This window comes from Gracilinanus agilis, chromosome 4 (genome assembly GCF_016433145.1).
Source record: "Gracilinanus agilis isolate LMUSP501 chromosome 4, AgileGrace, whole genome shotgun sequence".
NCBI classification, from domain to species: domain Eukaryota; kingdom Metazoa; phylum Chordata; class Mammalia; order Didelphimorphia; family Didelphidae; genus Gracilinanus; species Gracilinanus agilis.
In genome coordinates, this window is record NC_058133.1 from 341,872,849 (window position 1) to 341,894,330 (window position 21,482).

General features: G+C 35.5%; 1 protein-coding gene across 1 annotated transcript in view; it reads left to right on the forward strand.

The window, feature by feature from the left end:
• The window catches only part of MANEA (mannosidase endo-alpha), a 57,799-nt gene that overhangs the window by 28,578 nt on the left and 7,739 nt on the right, over positions 1-21,482 (forward strand). Inside the window, exon 2 of the mRNA XM_044676541.1 lies at positions 11,420-11,529. Within this exon, the coding sequence (XP_044532476.1) occupies positions 11,420-11,529 (110 nt within the window). The remainder of the gene's footprint in view (positions 1-11,419; positions 11,530-21,482) is intronic.

The following is a 21,482-nucleotide window of genomic DNA, read 5'->3' on the forward strand; positions in this document are numbered from 1 at the left end:
AAATATATACAAAATTGAGGGGGGAAGAAAGTAATAAGAAAAATGGGAAAACAAACAAAAAGGAATAAATTTATATTCCATAAAGAAGCGTGTACGACCAACAGAGAAAAATAACAATACACTGTAAAGGTAAAGAGGTTAGAGAGAGGAAATATTAAATACTTAAGTGCATTGAAATCAACTTAAAGAGGGAAAACCAATCAGATCCATTGGGGCAGAGAATTGATTCATGCCCTATAGAGAAGTAGAAGACTAACAAACAAACTGGTGGGGAGGGAAGCAATAATAGGGAGGGAGAGGGCTTGAGGGGGAGTGCAGTGTAGCTTTAAAGAACAATAAGAGGGGAATAAGAAGGGAGGGGGTAGAAAGGGAAATACAACAAGGGAGGGGATTATAGGAACTTGATTAAAAACAAAACATTGGTATAGAAGGAAACAGTGAAAGGAGAAAGGACAAGGACTAGGAGACAGAATCAAAATGTCTGGGAATACACAGTTCATAATTATAACTCTGAATGTGTATGGGATGAACTCACCCATAAAACAGGAGTAAATAGCAGTGGGTTAGAAACCAAAATCCTACCATATGTTGTCTACAAGAAACACACATCAGACAGACAGACATAGAGTGAAAAATGAGAGGATGGAGCAAAATCTATTGGGCTTCAAATGAAAAAAAGAAGGCAGGGGTGGCTATCATGATCTATGACAGAGCCAAAGTAAAAATAGATAAGGTTAAAAGAGATAGAGAAGGTAACTACACCCTAATAAAAGGCAGTATAAACAATGAAGAAATATCAGTACTCGGTATGTATGCACCAAATGGTATAGCTTCCAGATTTCTAAAGGAGAAGCTAGTGGAGCTCAAGGATGAAATAGATAGCAAAACCATGCTAGTGGGGGACCTGAACCTTCCCCTATCAGATCTAGATAAATCAAACCAAAAAAATAAATAAGAAAGAGATAAAAAGAGGTGAATGAAACCCTAGCAAAATTAGAGTTAATAGATATATGGAGGAAAAATAAATAGGGACAGAAAGGAATACACCTTCTTTTTAGCAGCACATGGAGCATTCACAAAGGTAGACCATGTGATAGGGCATAGAAACATGGCAAACAAATGCAAAAAATGAGAAATAATAAATGTATTCTTCGCAGATCATACTGTAATAAAAATAGTTATTAGTAAGAATTCATGGAGAGGCAAACAAAAAACTAATAGGAAATTAAATAATTTGATTCTCCAAAACAATTTACTGAAAAAACAAATCACAGAAACTATAATTTTATTGTAGACAATGACAATGATGAGACATCTTACCCAAACGTATGGGATGCAGCCAAAGAGTTCTAAGGGGAAAATTTATATCACTGAGTGCATATATTAACAAATTATGGAGGGCAGAGGTTAATAAATTGGGCATTCAAATTAAAAAACTAAAAAATGAACAAATTTAAACTCCTCAGATGAAAACTAAATTAGAAATACTAAAAATCAAAGGAGAAATTAATAATATCAAAAGTAAAAGAACTATTGAATTAATAAATAAGACTAGAAGCTGGTATTTTGAAAAAAACAGATTAAAATAGACAAAGTACTGGTAAATCTAATAAAAAAGAAAGAAGAAAACCAAATTAACGGTATCAAACATGAAAAGGGAGACCTTACTTCTAATGAAGAGGAAATTAAGGCAATCATTAAAAACTCTTTTGCCCAATTACATGGCAATAAATATAGCAATCTAGGTGATATGGATGAATATTTACAAAAATATAAATTGCCTAGATTAACAGCAGAAAAAATAAGATAATTAAATAATCCAATATCAGAAAAAGAAATTGAACAAGCCATCAAAGAACTCCCTAAGAAAAAATCTTCAGGGCCTGATGGATTCACAAGTGAATTCTATCAAACATTCAAAGAATAATTAATCCCAATACTATGCAAATTATTTGATATAATCAAAGAAGGAGTCCTACCAAATTCCTTTTATGACACAGATATGGTACTGATTCCAAAGCCAGGTAGATCAAACAGAGAAAGAAAATTACTGATTAATCTCCTTAATGAACATAGATGCAAAAATCTTAAATAGAATACTAGCAAAAAGACTCCAACAAGTGATCAAGAGCGTTATCCATCATGATCAGGTGGGATTTATATCAGGAATGCAAGGATGGTTCAACATTAGGAAAACCATCTACATAATTGACTATATCAACAAGCAAACCAACAAAAGCTTCATAATTATCTCAATAGATACTGAAAAAGCCTTTGACAAAATACAACACTCATTCCTACTGAAAACACTAGAAAGCATAGGAAAAGAAGGCCCTTTCCTAAAAATAATAAACAGTATATATCTTAAGCAATCAACAAGCATCATATGCAATGAGGATTCCCTTTCCAATAAGATCAGGAGTGAAACAAGGATGCCCATTATCACATCTATTATTTAACACTGTACTAGAAACACTAGGAGTAGCAATTACAGAAGAAAAAGAAACTGAAGGTATTAAAAAAGGTAATGAGGAGACTAAGCTATCCCTCTTTGCAGATGATATGATGGTCTACTTAAAAAATCCTAGAGATCAACTAAAAAGTTAGTAGAAATAATCAACAATTTTAGCAACGTCGGAGGATACAAAATAAATGCACATAAGCCATCACCATTTCTATATATTTCCAACACATCACAACAGCAAGAGGTAGAAAGAGAAATACCATTTAAAATCACCCTAGACAATATAAAATACTTGGAAATCTATCTACCAAAACAAATGAAATCTATCTACCAAAACAAATACAGGAATTGTACGAACACAAATACAAAACACTTTCCAAACAATTAAAACTAGATCTAAACAATTTGCAAAACATTGACTACTCGTGGGTAGGACGAGCTAACATAATAAAAATGACCATTCTACCCAAATTAATTTACTTATTTAGTGCCATACCTATCAAACTACCAAAAAACTTTTTTGCTGAATTAGAAAAAACTGTAACAGTTTCCTGCCTTGGTTCCTTAACCGTCCCAGGAACTTCCTGCTCCGTGCCTCAGGCCTTGAGACAAGGCTAGGAAAAGATGGAGGAGCTTCACCAGACTGACTGACTGGGGCTACTTTGCTGCCTCTATAGGGAGCCTGGAGTCCCAGGGATGGCTTTTGAGAAACACAGACTCCCAGCTCAGGAGGTGGTGACTTTCAAGGATGTGGCTGTGGACTTCACACATAAGGAGTGGTGCTTCTTGTCCCCTCCACAGAAGGAGCTGTACAAGGAAGTGATGCTGGAGAATGCCCTGAACCTGCTCTCTGTGGGATCTCCTGGATCAGCATGCAGTCTCCATGGGCATCTCCATCTGGATTCCGGGAGGCAGCAAATCTCTTTCACTAAAATATCTTAGACTTTACATATGAAATAAAAACACATTCCCCCCTGAGGAGGATAGAAAGAAACATGAAAATTACATAGGTCTATATGGCTGAGATACGCAAATGAATCAGTGCTATTCAAAAATCATCAGAAAAAGTAGCAGAAAAAAGAAAACCCAAATGACTATTAGATGAAAAATTCTAAATATTCAATCCTAGATTTTATATGGAAAAATTCTAAATAAGAAAAAAAAACAAAATTTCAATAGGTCTTTGAATAATGCCTAATTAAAGTAATCAAAATCCAGCAGGCATGCACTTACCCACTCAGCAGCCAAGACCACAGTTAACCACCATAGTAAGAAATGTAGGAAAAGGGACTAGATTTTTAAAATTTATTCCTTGGTCTACTATTTTGTCATTAATTCTTTTATCGTTTCTTCTCAGGGATAGAATATGGAGCCAGAATAACTAGTTGTTAGGTACTTGATATAAATTTTACAAGGAGTGTGACACAAGGAGTCCTGTGTCTTAACATATGTTAAGTGCTGCAACCTTGAGTCTCACACTAGGTTCAAGTCCTTTTTTATTGGTGTAAAAGTCTCAGAAATCCTAGTAGGATTGGTTTCTCTTTTTTGACCTGTGTGCTCTTTTGACATCATTCAGGTTCAGGTTAAGTGAGACCTTCTTTGGCACTGTGTAAATGAGGTCTGTGCTCTTTTGTGATCCCATTTGCTTGAATCAGACATATGTACTAAGTCCCATAATAGCAAAATTCCAATGGCAGTTTCAGTGGTCTTAAGGCTTTTGGGCAGGCAGTTACAGTTAGAACAAATGGATATACTAAACCTACACTAATGTAATAAAAAAAAATCTTTCAGTTTAGATAACATGCTTAGAAAAACTCAAATTGCATATGCAATTATAAAAAATGTGCTAAAAACTCAAAAATATATATCATATAATCAGTGACAATAAAAAAATATATATTATAATTAGTGTCACTAAGGAGGGGTAGAATATAAAGGTTCTTACCCAAGAATTTAGATGAATTTCCTCAACTTAGCCATGGTCCATAATATGAATGCAAATGAGGTAAAACAATGGAGGTATAAATACATTGAAGAAAATACAAAAAGTTTTACAAAAAATCACAAAATGCAAATCAAGTCAATACAGGTCACTAATACAGATAATATATGATCAGATCTTCCAGATATACAAAATATGTTATCCAAATTATCAATTCAAGTTGTTATGGACTGCCATAAAGGTACATGTCCAGGGTCAAATACTGGATGGCACAAATAAAGGCAGTAAGGGGGTAGAGAGGCACTGTATTGCAAAACTTGTTTCTTTCCTTTTTGGCAGAGACAAAACTGAAAAGAGTTAATAACAACAAAACAACAAAAACAGTAGTTTAAAGGGTACCATCTTCTCCCCCACATGGAGAGGAAGTAGCACCCTGAGTAGTTCGTGGATGAGCTCCACTTAAAAGATACTCTTGTGGAGTCATTTGGTTTGAGTTATCTGCCTGATTTATGATCTTAGAATTATCATTCCTAAAATTGGGATTCCTGAAAGTATGGTTGTTGTTCCTGAAATTGTTTCTGTAGTTGCTGTTCCTGAATTGTTGTTGTTGTTGTTATTATTATTGTTATTGTTATTATTATTATTATTATTCCTGATTGCCTGGAATAGATTTCTACAGTTCATCATTACATGGCCCTTCTTTTCACAGAAGTGGCAGGTCAGGGATTGATAATGAGATTCTCGGAGAGGGACAAATGGTATTGGTGAATTATCATGCCCTCTTTCCTCTTTATCTACTTTATCACATAGATTTCAGGTACTTTTGTATTATTTTCAATAAATCATTGGTTTCCAAAAAAAACTATAACAAAGTTCATTTGGAAGAACAAAAGATCATGAATATCAAGAGAAATAATCATAAAAAACGTGAAGGAAGGTGGCCTGGGAGTACCAGATAGTAAGTTATACTATAAAGCAGCAGTCATCAAAACAATATTTTACTGGCTAAGAAACAGAAGGGAGGATCAGTAGAATAGTCTTGGGGTAAGTGAGGTCAGCAAAACAGCATATGATAAACCCAAAGAGCCCAACTTTTGGGACAAAAATCCAATATTTGACAATAACTGCTGGGAAAATTGGAAAACAATATGGGAGAGATCAGGTTTAGATCAACATCTCATACCCTTCACCAAGATAAATTCAGAATGAGTGAGACTTGAATATAAAGAAGGAAAGGGTAAGTAAATTAAGTGTACACAGAATAATATACTTGTCATATCTCTGGGAAAGGAAAGATTGTAAAACCAAGCAAGAGTAAGAAAAAATTACAAAATGTAAAATAAATAATTTTGATTTTATTAAATTAAAAAGGTTTTGTACAAACAAAAACAATGCAACCAAAATCAGAAGGGAAACAACAAACTGAGAAAAAATCTTTATAACAAAAAATTCTGACAGGTCTAATTACTGAAATATAGAAGGAGCTAAATCAATTGTACAAAAAATCAAGCTATTCTTCAATTGATAAATGGGCAAGGGACATGAATAGGCAATTTTCAGATAAAGAAATCAAAATTATCAATAAGCACATGAGAAAGTATTCTAAATCTAATAATTAGAGAAATGCAAATCAAAACAACTCTGAGGTATCATCTCACACCTAGCAGATTGGCTAAAATGAAAGAAGGGGAGAGTAATGAATGCTGGAGGGGATGTGGCAAAATTGGTACATTAATGCACAGCTGGTGGAGTTGTGAACTGATCCAACCATTCTGGATGGCAATTTGGAACAATGCTCAAATAGCTATAAAAGAATGCCTGCCCTTTGATCCGGCCATACCATTGCTGGGTTTGTACCCCAAAGAGATCATAGATAAACAGATTTGTATGTAAATATTTATAGCCGAGCTTTTTGTGGTGGCAAAAAACTGGAAAATGAGGGTATGCCCTTCAATTGGGGAATGCCTGAACAAATTGTGGTATATGCTGGTGATGGAATACTATTTTGCTCAAAGAAATAATAAACTGGAGGAATTCCATGTGAACTGGAAAGTCCTCCAGGAATTGATGCAGAGTGAAAGAAGCAGAGCTAGAAGAACGTTGTACACAGAGATTGATACACTGTGGTAAAGTAGAATGTGATGGACTTCTGTACTAGCAGCAGTGCAATGACCTAGGACAATTATGAGGGCTTTATGGAAAGGAACTCTAACCACATTCAGAGGAAGAACTACAGGAGAGGAAACACAAAAGTAAAACACCTGCTTGAACACTTGGATTGATGAGGATGGGGATGTAGAGCTGAAAGGACCACACCAATGCAACTATCAATAATATGTTAATAAGTTTTGATTGATGACATATGTTATAACCAGTGGAAATGGGCATTAGGTATGGGTGGGCAGAGTTTGAGGGGGTGAAGGGGAAAGTAAAATATGAATCATCTAACTATGGAAAATTTTTCTAAAAATAAAAAACAAGGAAAAAAATCAATAAACCATATTAAGATGAAATAGAAAAAAATAGCTATTTCTGTCTCAGACCAAATAAAGGTTTATAGCCAATATGTTTTCATATTTCATAGTAATTTGTTCATTTTTAGTGAAAAATTTTGAACCTTTGAAAAACATCAAACTTTTTACTATAAAGAAGGTACAGAGGAAATCTTTATTTTTTTTCCCTCTATGATTGATAAACATGAGCTTTTCCAAAGGGGGGCAGTAAGGAAGAGGAAGGAATTTGTCAACTATGCTATATTAGGATTTATAGAAGGGTTTTGGGATGTTTGACCTGGAAAAGAGAACACTTAGAAAGGACTGCTTGACTTGGCCTCAGAGTACAGAACTAAGAATAATGGGTAGAATTTGCAGAGGCAGATTTCAAATTTGGGTGTGAAAAAAAGGGTTCCTAACCAAGGTATCTAAAAGTAGAATGAGGGTGCTCTATCAAATAGTGAGTTTGTCATTGCTCAGAAATGTATAATAAATGTATATTATAAATGTATAATGTAACTCAGGGAAGGTTCATGAGCAGTGGCATATTTTATTAGGTGGCTTTTGAAGTCCCTTCCAACTGGCAAGTATTATAGCTTTATAATTCAGACTTATCATTTCTGATATGGCACTTTATATGTGATATTCTTTGATAAAGTTTGCATTCTTTTGTGACAATTTTTCATATTTTAGTTTTGTTTTTAAAGAAATGGTATCCCCTTTAGTGGCATCTTTGACCACTAATATAATGAATATTCAAGTTTGAGAACTCTAGTTGGTTTAGATTTTGTTAGCTGGCCTTCATGATTTTTTTTTTTCAGGGGAAGCCTCTTTAGTATTAGAATTCATAACTTTGGCTTTAACATCTGTCAAGTTCCTACCATGAAAATTTTAAGTCTTAGAGGAGGTCTTCCGGGAGTTGATAGTCTAGTAGGGGTACCACATGGACATCATTTTAAGTAGACCATCATATCATCTGCAAAGAGTGATAGCTTAGTCTCCTCCTTGCCTATTTTGATACCTTCAATTTATTTTTCTTCTCTAATTGCAACTGCTAGTGTTTCTAGTACAATGTTAAATAATAGAGGTGATAATGGGCATCCTTGTTTTACTCCTGATCTTATTGGGAAGGCTTCTAATTTATCCCCATTGCATATGATGTTTGTTGATGGTTTTAGGTATATACTGTTTATTACTGCCCTGGTACTTGCCCTCAAGGACCTCACACCCATGCTGTTGCAGTAATCTTATTGGTTACAATGCCTCAGCTTTCCCCCCACTCAGCTGACAAGTGATGAAATGTAGGTCTGTCACCCTACCCTACTCAGTAAAACTACAAATTTCTTGTCATCTCCAGGCAAAAATATAAAATCCACTGTTGGGCGCTAAAGACATTTACAACCTGGCTGCTTCCTACATTTCCAATCTTCTGGTGCTTTACTTACTTGCCATCCCCACCCCACCTCACCCCACTCTGGTTCTCCAGTATCTAGCAGATGCTAACCTCTTGCAATTCCTCACATACAACTTCACAACTTCTTGCTTTTGTGCAGTCTGTTTCAGATGTCCAAAATGTGCTCCTCTTCACCTTCTTTCCCTGATTTCCTTTATAACTTAGCTCAAATCCCTTTTTGGGAAATATTTTCCTAATTTCTATACCCAATCATTTCCTCAGTACTTCCCTAGGGCCTTTTCTCTGAAATTATATCTTTTTTACTCTTTATAATATTATATATAACTAATGTACATTTTGTTTTTCCCTTTAGAATGTAAGCTCCCTGAGTGCAACAACAGTGTTTTTACCTTTCTTTGTTTCTCCAGTGTTAAGCACCCTGCTGGGTACAAAGTTTTATAGGAAAAGTTAAGTTAAGGTGTTTAAGTTTGCAGATGGACAGCAGAGTTCAGGATTCTGGAATTCTGAGGAAGAGCTAGCTACTGTTGGAGAGAGATAGTTGAGCCTTAGGGCTGTTGCTTTTCTCTCTTGAGGGTTTGACCTGTGGAGACTGGCTATTTCCCTATGGCGTTTTACTGCCTTATCTTCCCATCCTACCTGCTGCTCCATTATTCATATTATTTATTTTATTCATATTTAAGTATTTCATATTTACCGTACACAGACCACTAAAATATGAAATTTTAAATAGTTGGTTTAATTAACAAAGGATAGGTTAGAAGGGATGTGGATAAACTTACTCTAATGTTAACTACCTATACCTCCCCAGATCTAAATATCTCTTCACAGATTTCTTTTGAGTGGTTTTCCTACTCTATTCCTATACTCTAACCCCAAATCCTGTACTCGACTAAGCTAACACTAACCCACTTTGATGATTTTAGGAAAGGGTCTATGTAAGTCTGACAGGGCCCAAAGATGGACCAAGATCCAAAGGCCAGGTCTCACAAACTGATGTCAGATGTCTCATATCACCACGGGAACTCAGCAGATATCAAACACAGCCACAGGAAATCAGGATAAGAGAGCAGCAGGTAGGATGGGAAGATATGGCAATAAAACACTACAGGGAAATAGCCAGTCTCCTCAGATCAAACCTTCAGAGAGAAAAGCCACAGCCCCAAGGCCCAGCTATCTCTCTCCAACAGCATCTCTTCCTCAGAATTCCAGAATCCTGCACTCTGCTGTCCATCTACAAACTTACACACCTTAACTTTTCCTATAACAAAAGTGAGGCCTTATTAAATGTCAGTTGACCCACTGACAGCTTATTCTTCATGAAAATGGATAAAAACATTTTTGTAAACATGCTACTTTAATACCAAAAGCATTTAAAATAAAGAACTGTGTAATGTTAGTTGTTGAGATCTATCTATCATCTCCACATAATCTAATAAGGACGGCTTAGTTGATAAGGAAATAACGGGACACAGGAGACGATCTTGACTGTTAACTCATAGCTGCTTCTCTGAAGTGCCATTGAGTCACAAGTTTATTATATATGAAAATTCAAACTCCCTTTCACCCACAAGCACAGAGAGTTTTACAGCTCCGTAGACATTTCAATTAGTTTAGACAATATACAGAAACTCAGAAACTTCAAGGTGAAGATAAGAACCAGGCTGGACCTTCAGCTGCATGATTATCAGCAAGCTAAGTCTGAGAATACTTTTCTCAGGGGCAAATGCCCCTGCTAAACTAAGGTTTTGGCCTTGGCTGCATTTCTGACCAAAGGGGGAGAGTGTTAACCTCTTAACTGTTGGTTTGCTTAAACTTGAAGCTTTTCAGTAAGGCCACAATACTTTTCAACAAGAAATCACAAGGATCACAAAAGGGGTCAAAAAAGGAGTCTCAGATTTTTATCTATTTGAGACTCTGTTTCTCTTATTGGCTTCCCACAGTTAGTCTGTAAAGATTTTTTGGAAAAAAATGTGTTACTTCAGAGAAGAACAGAGCTATTCCTTGTAAAAGTCTAAATCATTTCTGTAACCTGTTTTTTTGGTTTTTTTTACTCTATTCTTGAGGACAGTTTATTGCTTCTATCTTTTGGGGTTCATTCCATGTCTCTTTGTAAAGTGTTCTGCAAAGCATATTCACTTAAATGCTATTGATTGGCTATATGAATACCTATACAGGAGAACATTTTATGAAAACTCAACACAAGCTAATTTGGATGTATACATGATTGAAGGTCAAAAAAAATTAAAGCAGAAAAATACATGAAATATATGTGAGTAAATAAATAATTTATTCTATATTTTTACATATATAAAACATAAAAAATAAAAACATAAAATAAAATAAATCCATACAATTTCTCAAGAGGCATAAAGTTTTGAAGCAGTTCATTTTCACTCTTCACTCTGAGAAGCATTAGTGTGGGTTATTGCATTATTTTGCACCAAATATTAACTTCTACATCAATCTTTGTTCAAGGTTCTTGCTTGTAACAATTTATGTCCACCTTAGAGCAGTGCTTCTCTTTGTTTCATTAACACTAATTTAGTTGTTAATAATAGCCCCAAAATATAAGAATATTGATACTTATAGTTCTGATAAGCCTAAGAAGAATCATAAAGAGCCTAGGTATGTTTATATAAGACGTACTTATTAAATAATGGGGTTTACTGTTATGTGCAATTTTCAACTTATGTGGAGGGCCTTGGAACATATTGTTTATGTGAAATCAGGTTCCATACACAACATAAATAATCCCATGAAGCGTTGTCAGATGAAAATCTATTACTTTTTATAAGGAAATTGTTGTAAACAACTTTAAATAATAGTAGCTAATTCAAATTGACTTTACCACTAATAAACCTTTAATGAAAGAACTCTGATATGTAGATCTATAATGACACCTTTTATTAGTGGATGTCTTCTTTTTATATAGTCATATTCTATGTGAATACTGATCTTTTATTAATGCTTTCAAATTAACATTTTCTCTTTAGTGTTGATTATTAAACTGTAAAAAGCAATGATTGCTATCAATGTATGTAGTACCTATAGTCATTGCATTCTCTTTTTCACTCTTTTTCTTTGTTTGTTTTGTATTTGTCTTTTAGGTGTGATAGCCCTGTCCTGGTACCCACGTGGTTTAGCTGATAAAGAAGGGGAATCTACTGATGAGTTGGTGCCTGCTATTTTGGATAATGCTCATAAATATAACCTAAAGGTATTTTCTGAAAGATTGAAATAAGTAATTGTCTTGAATAAACAAAATAATAATTATAGTTCATGAAATAGATAAATTATGTAGCCATTTCAATTAGAATCTTATTTAAATAGGAAAATGTGACTTTACATCTTTTTGATGCAACTGTATTATGTTCATAGATAAATAACCTATAATTCGGAGCTGATTTTCAGATCTTGAGGGGTTTTTTACTTGTATTTGAGATTCTTAATGTTTTTTTCCAGATAACTTTTACATGTATGCCTTAATAGATAATCACAAACATTTGAGAAACAAAGTAGATGAAAATAAACGAATAGTGAAAATTTGGCTTTGCTGTGAGCATTGAAGGGCAGCTAGGAGGTACAATGGATAGAGTGCCAGGCCTGGTGTCAGAAACATTCATCTTCCTGAGTTCATATCTAGTCTCAGACACTTACTGGATATGTGACGCTTATACAATTCACTTGACCTGTTTGCCTCAGTTCTTCATCTGCAAAATGAGCTGGAGAAGAAAATGGTAAACTATATTTATACCAAGAAATCCCCAAAGGTTATCACAAAAGTCAGACACAACTGAAACAACTGATCTTAAGTGGAGGTTGAAAATAGAAATTGATTTGATTTTTGATAGTGTATTTTTCCCTTTGGACTATAAAAATTATTTGATTAGATGATGTTTTAAGATTTTTGTGATAGTTTTTTTAAATATGAAAAGAAAATTAATTCTTAAAAAATGGTGGGGGGTGGATCATACTTACTAGCATCATTTTTTTTCTCAAATGATTTATATGAAATTAGCCAGATGACTTAAACACATTCCTAATGTTCAAAAGCCCAGAAATAGCTCTAGAATAGAGATGCTTAACTTGCAGTTACACACACACATACACTCACATGTGATTATACTATAAGTATATATAAATGTATATATTTACCATTACATGTGTATATAAATATACATCTACATTTCATTAGTTTTCTTTATATTCCTTTATTTTTTATTTTATGCATTTAAAATATTCTGGGAATGTGTCTAGGCTTATCCAGATGGTCAAAGGAAAATTCTTTTTATTGTTTTTTTATCCCTCTGTTGTTCACTTTGCCCTATAAAGTAATGCATAGTTAAATATAATCAGTTCTTCAGAGTTCTGCTAGGGAGTGAAGCATCCTATTCAAGCTTGAAATCTTCATTGAAATTGCTAGCTGTATACACTTCTACATTGTAAAAGATTTATGGAGATCAAAAATTTAATGGCCCTTTCTCAATCCTCAACTTTTTTATGTCATTTGACATGTTGATCACTGACTCTTCAAGGATATTCTCCCCTCTAAATTTTCATAATATCGATTTTGTTCTTTCCTGATTCTCCTCTTTCCAACTATTATTTCTCTGTATCCTTTGCTGTCTCATCATCCATGTCACACCTACTAACCATGTGAATCCCCCTAAAAACCCTGTCCTCAGCTCTCTTCTCTTTTCACGCTAAATCAGCTCATTTCATGAGCTTATCAGCACTCAAGGGTTCATTTATCACCTCTATGAAGGTGATTTCCAGATTGACATACTCAGCCCTAATCTCACTCCTGAGCTAGAGTTCCAATCACCAGCAGGCTCTTGTGAATCTTAAACTGCATATCAAATTCAAATTTTAAAACTAAACTCATCTTTTCTCCAACACTATCACCTTATTGGAACTGTTGAGGGTATGGTCATTCTCTCAGTCACCCAAGATCTTAACCCAGGTTTCATTTTTAACTCCTCACTCTCAGGTCATCCTCTGAAAGAAATTCAAAATTTAACACTCCAGGAAATGTGATTCCAAAATTTCAGAGCTTCCAAAGCAAATTTCTAAGAATTGGAAACAGCCAGGGGAAAAAAAAGATCCCAAAGTACCTAAAAACCCAATCATTGGGACACAGGATTCTGTAGCAAGTTAAAAAAAAGGAAAGAAAAGCTTGTAATACCAAAGGCAAAAGAAAAAAACCTAAAACCAAGAATAATTTAACCAACAAAAATAAGCACAATCTTCCAGAGAGGAAAGGAGACTTCTACTCAAATCACTTACTCCCAAGTATTCAGATTGGGAAAACACAACTGAGGAAAATATTTAAAACAGAAACCTAGGATACAAGTGAAAATTAAGAACGTAAATATGTTTGAGAAACTTGAATGGGCTAAAGGATAATCAAGTGCCTCTTAGGTCAGAAGAGAATATTACCCCTTCCAAACTTTGCCCTTGAGAATATTGTCCCTTCTAAACTTTGCCCTTCTGCAACAACATAACAAAGAATAACAAACTTTTGATTTATGTATGTGTGTTTTTAAAAACAGAAAAGACAGGGAGGGGTGGAGGAAAATATTGGGGAAGATAAATGAGGAAAAAGACTCTGGAACTTAAAGATTTTCATAAGAATGATACAATAGGAAAATCATTATGGGCAAGGAGGGGAGTAGAAGGAGCAAGAATTTCATGAACATGCCAGATTACAAAATAGTTTAGCAATAAAATAAACAGCAAAGTAGATGTGGAATGAGAATGATTTCAGAGAAATTACAGAAATCTCAACAAGCAAAAGAAAAACATTTACCACCTTAGTACTAATTACAAAGATTAGGTTAAAAGGAAGGAGAAGAAAATAATCAATGATCTAATCTTGATCTAGGGGAAGAAGGGAAGGTTTTAAAATTGAAATTAGACAGTTCCATTTAGTACTGAATTATTAGAATACATTACTAGTTGAGTTACTGGTATTGCATTTATTCCTTTTCTCCCAGTTCTTTTAAGGTAAGGGAGACAAAGAAATACACATAATAGGATTTGATGGAGAGAAAAGTAAACCTAACAATGAGTGAATCTACCTGCAAAACTGAGAAATACATAATAGAATGAATGCAGAAATTAATACAGCAAATTTTGGAGTTGAAACAAAATTTAACATCCCTTAACAGAATCCAAAAAAGCAGGAATGCAATTATGATCTCAAGACAAAGCAACTGGAGATATAGGCAGTGTTAAAAAAAGATAGACAGTATCCTAAAATAGATAATAAAACTATCAGTTCTAAAATAAGTGAAATCATTATTTCCATCACTCTTCATGACCCCTAATCTTTTTACATAGCAACACCAATTTAAGCATTTTATAGTTCCCATGACATTTCTTAAGTATTTTTCCTTTTCATGATTTCCATACACATAGTTACAAAAAGCATAGTTCAAAATATAACTGAAGACCTAGACATTTGAAGACTGGATCAATCATGTACTTAGAATAATGAATTTAGAGAAAAGATTTAAACCAGTTTGCATATGATAAAATGAGACCTAGAGATTTTAATCTCTAAAGCCTAAGGTTTGTTGTTTATCCTTTGTTTCAGAGAAGACCAATGATATCATGGAGAGTAGTGCAAAGTTGTCAGCTTCATTATCCCGCCCAGTATACAGTGTATGACCTTGACCTCCAACATGCCCAGGATTTAAACACTAGGTAGCTGGTATGAGACAGGTCTTAAAAAACCAGCTAGTCTTGACTCACAGGCAGCTAGCACTCAATCAAAAATAAGTTGATTAGGAGAGCTGGAGGCAATGAGAGGAGACATAGAGCACCCCCTTTGAACTAGGCTTAATTTTAAAAAGCCTTATCCCCTCACTTAGCCAAAGTACAGGAAATAGCTTCCAAGACCCTTGTGGCCATTGGAGTAAATTCTTCTCAGCCCTACTCCTTCAGGGGAAGTCTTTACATGCTTAGGGTGGGCATTTTCCCAATAAACCAATGAATTTGAGACTTGTCTGTTACCCTCAACCTCTTTTAACCTGCCTACCCATATGGTTTTACTAGGATGTGGCTGCTGTGTGTGCTACAACTTCTTAGAACCATAGATGAGAGATAGATAAAAGGTAGACAACAAAGGGCAATGAGCAGCCCTGGAAAGGGCTTGGCAAGCCCTCACAAGGAGTGCACAATCACATAGGTAGCAAATGCCTAGTGGTTCTTGGTATTTCAAAACTGAAGACCGTCTGGGTCAGCTGATGTTCTTAAGATTTGAACAGACCTGTGGATAGAGGGTTGCTGGTCTTCAGCTAAGTATAGAATTTCATTTAAAATGAGGGAAACAGTAGACATTGATCTTTTGTAGTCAAAGTAGCATTTTGCTTATAATCACTTCTTGTGCCAATGCTTTAGGACTCAGCTAGAGCTTTCTCTCCCTCTCAGGGACTGCTTCTTTTATCTCCTCACTGACCAACTGCCGTTTTACAACCTTCCTGCCAGAAAGCAGTTCCTACTTCCTCTCCTCAGTGTCTTGATCTCCTTGGTAATGGAAACTTTAGCTCTGGCTCACTGCTCATTGAACCTGTCAGTTCTCTGATCCACTAAGAAACTCTGCTCTTTCACCTCTTAAACCAGACAGAGAGTAAGATTAAGAAAATGCCTTTAACAGCTTGGAATTTCAGAGCACTTATTCTTAATCCCTAGAATCCTAATTCTTCAACTAGTGCTACCTGGTTTTTAAAAGCAGAAATGCCAAAGAGAATTTTTCTCAGACATTTGCCACCTTAGCAACTGGAAGTAACAATAAACATCTAGTTTTTAGTATCTGAACACTAATTTTGATCTATCTAGCATGAAGAAGTTGAGGTTCCATTATCAATAAGTAGGTATGAACGTTATGTAAAACTTTTCAAGTTAAGACATGTAGATTCCAGAATAGTAATACTTCAGGAGAAGTGAAGAGACTTTTAAGATATACTTCATTTAACCAACCTCATGGAAGAAAGAATTATTTTGTATAAGTAAATTTTCTAAATAATTTTCAGATAATCCCTTTAAGAACCAGTATTATGATGACAGTCTTAGATTGAAGAGATTATATACATTTGTTGCCTCAAGTTTCTCAATGCCCATGAACTTCTTAATCTCTTGTAATATGATGATTTTTACCACTTGATTTTCTGTTGTAAAAAGGCATAGAGGATAAAGCTCTGAGCCTGGACTCAGAAAGACCTGAATTCAAATCCTGCCTCAAACATTTACCTGCTTTTTTATTCTGGGCAATTATTTAACCTCTATCTACCTCAGTTTCCTCCACTGTAAAATTGGGAATAAGAATAGCCACCAAATTTTTGGATCAAGTGAAATTATATTTGCAAAATACTTGGCCTAGTGCCTGGCACATAGCAGTGACTTAATAAATGCTTATTCCTTTCTTTCCCCATCCCTGCCAGTTCACCAATCCAGTGACTTTCTGAGTCCTAGGACCTGCTTTACCTCTTAATAGTCCTTAGTACTGTTGTCTGCCCCATCCTTCTGAATACTTTCTCCTTGAATTTTTCTATCATAATTCTCTTCCTAATGCTTGAGCTATTTTCAGCCCTTTGCAAGATCATCACACATGGATGTATGCTTTCTGTGCTGGAAGAGACCCCTTCTCTGTGTGTCTCTCCTTCCCACCCCTACTTTTCATTCTCTCTCTTGTTTTCCTTCCCCTCTCTCTTCCTCCTTACCTATCCACTCCTTCAGTTGTTCCTACACACTATACACACACAAAATCCTCTGTCATGGTTCAGGGGAACTCCTCTTGCTCAAGTGTATAAACTCTTTTGCTGTGCTAGAGCACTCCATATGGGGCCAAATTATCCCCATAGACTTCTCTAACTCTCCTTAGTTGGGAAAATGACTCATGATATTCTTGGATTTCCCCATTAACATTCACCTTGGGCATATTTTTAAAATATGTTTTGAAAAAGTTTTTTTTGTATTTTGTTTTGGTGGTGGCACTCGCTAGAATTCTTCTAGCTCCTCTGCCAGTTTTTTGTTTGTTTGTTTTTTATGGATATCAGTAAAAGCGTGATAGGTAGTCCCTCCCTGGTGGAGCTTAGTAGTCAAATGGGAGAAGAAGATCTGTAAAGGGGAACTAGAAAACAGATCATAAAACTAGCTAGTGGTATACAAAAGGTGGCATGGCTAGAGATGTCCAGAAAGTGCTGTGGAGGCCTGAAATGCAGGAAAATAAGGCCAAAACTGACTTTTCAAAGGCCAGGGAGATTTCAGGGGCAGAACCCAAATATTTGGTGGTAAAAGGAGTGGAGTTTATGGCCCAGATGAAGATGGCATGATTGAATATTCTGGGAAACACATGCAAATATTATTCCCCTTTTACTGATGGGTAAGTAATTTGCCAAAGGTCTAATAAGTTGCAAAAACCTAAATAGACTAGACAAAATGTCCTAAAGGGACCCTAGAGAGCCTAGGCTAGAACTGACTGTTCTGATATTGAAACCAAAGCCCTTTTAGACTATAACATAAGGCAAGACAAAGCAAAGCAACAAGTATAAGATTTAAATTAATATCCAACACTCCCAGAATTATATTTTATAAAGTTTAATAATTACTTGAAGTAGAAGGAATAAAAAGGAAATAGAAGTATAAAAAAATAATTATCTAACAAAATTAAGACCAGGTGAGTAAAATTCTCCTGGCTCCTACCTCATACCACCTCCACTAAACCTGATCATAGGAAGAGAGGGCTAGAGGTGGGGCTACACAAAATTTATAATCTCCCTGTTTTAGCTTGTAACATGAGAAGGAGAGTGGGGTGCTGGGAGTTGTAGTTTTAGGGAAATTAATTACACAATCCCCACTGATTCCCATGGGAAACAAGCATATAGAAATCTCCCAGATTTACATTCCTAGTTTCCCCATGGAATCAGAATATATAATCACTTATATCTCTAAGATCTTTTAACTAGAGGTACATACAATATTGCACTTTCTAAGGGGAAATTACAATAATTTGGGGATAAGAAGGAAATAAAAGAGAAGAAGAACAAAACCAATGATTTCTAGGCACATTGACAAAAACCCAGTTAGGAAGCAGTCCCCTTTGGCATAAGAGTGTATATTCAAAATAAATGTGTTCAACCCCCCACAGTTCAATTTTACTATATCCCAAAGTTCATTCTGGATCTTTTGGTACAATGTGAGGTTTCTGCAGGCATCTCCATGGCACCTTCTCCAAATTACAGTTCACTTTCTTTTTTTTTTTTTAAACCCTTGTACTTCGGTGTATTGTCTCATAGGTGGAAGATTGGTAAGGGTGGGCTATGGGGGTCAAGTGACTTGCCCAGGGTCACACAGCTGGGAAGTGGCTGAGGCCGGGTTTGAACCTAGGATCTCCTGTCTCTAGGTCTGATTCTCACTCCACTGAGCTACCCAGCTGCCCCCTACAGTTCACTTTCTTGATTCAGGGAGGTAGCAAGTTTCTTATCCTAAAATTACTCTCAAACAAGAAAAATTTTTATAAATCTAGAATTTTATGACAATTTTACAATCCCACCTGAGGAGGATGTTGACCAGCACACAGATCACCCTGAGATACATGGTTGAGTTCTGACGTATGTGAATCAGTTGTTAAAAGGAAGTCAAAAACATTTTAAAAAATAGAAAAAAAATTAAATTAAATAGTATATAAAAATTCTGAGTAAGCAAGATAAGCTCATAACAGGTCCTGGAATCAGCATCCAATAAAGAGATTTATGTCCCACAAGCCTGTAGGACCATTGCAGCAATATGAGAAAGGGACTCAGTTTTAGCAGCAAATGGAAAATATTTCCTGGTCTGATTTTACCTTAACTCTCAGGGATAGGGGAACCAGCATTGTAACCAAACTGAGGTACTTTATTTGAATCTGGCATGGGGAAATTCTGTGTCTGCCGTTGTCAAACAGCCGCTTCCTCAAACCCCAAAACAAGTTCTCTCTCTTGGTGCAGATTCTCGTCAATCCCACGGAGATTGGTTGGTCTTCTTGATCTTGTGCTTCTTGGCACTGTATAATGGCTCTTTTGTAATCCTTTCTCCTGGAATCAGACACAATCATTAATTAAAGTCCCATAATATTAAACAATCAGTGACAGGTTTCCATAGTCTAAAGCTTTTGGGTATGCATTAATATTAGGGCTAATGGATATTGTAAACTTATATTAGTGCAAAATCAACAAAACATTAATACTGGTAAAATGTGCTTTAAGTACAAAAAAATGAGAGAAAAATAACCTCAAATACTCTATTGCACATACAAGGAAAAACAATAATGCAGTTTTAAAAAAATCAAAAATATATAGTTTACAATCTTTAACATTATCTCCAGTCTAGCTATAGGACAATACAGATAAAGATAATAGGACTGTGCAAATAAAAACAGTGTAACAGAACATATAGCTATTAGCCAAAACACAGTAACTTAAGTAGCACAGTGTAACAGAATATATTAGATTAGATCAATATGTGAACTTAACAAACAAAATTTAATCTTAAAACAATTAGCAAATATAATAAGTGTGACAGCTACAGTCATTCAATATCAGTAGAAGGTACTCTCTTTACATGAGAGCAGTGAATCCAAGAGTCCTTTTCTCCAATTTTAATAGCTATTGGACTGGTTAAAAGGACTTGACGGTAGGCTGGGTCACCCCAGCATGCTGAAAGTTCTTTATTTATACTTCGTCTCCTGGGTGTAAGTCATGGAATGAGAAGTCTGTATACAGGACCTGCTTGTACAGCAACTCCGGATTCATGGAGTTCTCGCAATCTGATTTGCAAGTCTGGTATACGTGAGGCAACAGAACTGTCTTCCCCTAGCAGTGATGTATATGCAGGAGAAAAATGCTTATCCTGCATAGAGGGATGTTCAAAAAGCATCTCATGGTGAAATGTATAGATCTCCCCCTTCTAAGATAAAATAGGGCTAGAGGAAGAATATTAGGACATTTTAAATTAGTCTCTGTGCACAATTTGCCAATCATGGTTTTAAAATCTTTATTCATTCTCTCAACTTGGCCTGAGCTCTGAGGGTGATACAGTATGTGGAATTTGGGAGTTATCCCCAAACAAGAATATATCTGAGATAAAACTGAATCAGTAAAATGAGTTCCCCTGTTTGAATCAATGTGCGCAGGCAGGCCAAAGCGAGGAATAATTTCTTTTAAGAGCACCTTGGCAACAAAAGCTGCTGTGGCCCAGGTGGTAGGAAATGCTTCCGGTCATCTAGTCAATTGATCCACTATGCCTAGACAAAATTTATACTGTCCAGCCTTTGACATAGTGATAAAATTAATTTTCAGGTGTTCAAAAGGTGTGTAAGCCAGAAGATGCCCACCAAAAGCTTTGCTACAAAAAGAGTGCTGATTGAATGCTTGGCAGGTAAGGTAGACTGTACACACTTTAGAGGCTATGGTAGTTATGCCAGGGGCTATCCATACTCTTTTTAACAGAGTCCATAATGCCCTGGATACCAAAGTGACCATTTTTGTGAAAAGTTTTAAAACTTCTAGGGAGCAAGGGTTTTCCTTCAGAGGACATCTATACTCCATTTATCTATTTAGCCTCAAATTTTTGCTTCCATTTTTCCACTTTCTTTTCATTATAAGAAAGGGAAAATTTTAAGTCATCAATAGTTGCTAATGTTAAAATTAACTCATGCTCTTTTAAGGCCACTAGCTTTGTAGCGGTATCTGCCTGATCATTTGCCCTAGAGACATGGTCAATGCCATACATATAGGCAGGGCAATGAACTACATCTAGGGCTTCAGGAGGTTGAAGAGTAGAAAGAACTTCATTAACAATTTCTACATTTGCTATATACATTTTCCAGCTGATATTAAAAATCCCCTTTGAAGCCATAGCATACCTACTGCATGACATATTCCAAAGGCATATCTTGAGTCTCTGTAAATTGTTGCCTTCTTACCTTTGGCCATTATTCAGGTATGCTTCAGAGCTATCAGTTCTATACCTTGAGCACTTATATTTGAGGGCAATGGAGCTGACCACAGAGTGGCAAATTCTGTGACTACAGTAACTCCAATGTAGCATATGCCTTCCCTCATGGAAGAAGAACCGTCAGTGAATAAGACTAAATCTGGATTATTTAAAGGAGTATCCAAGAGATTGTTT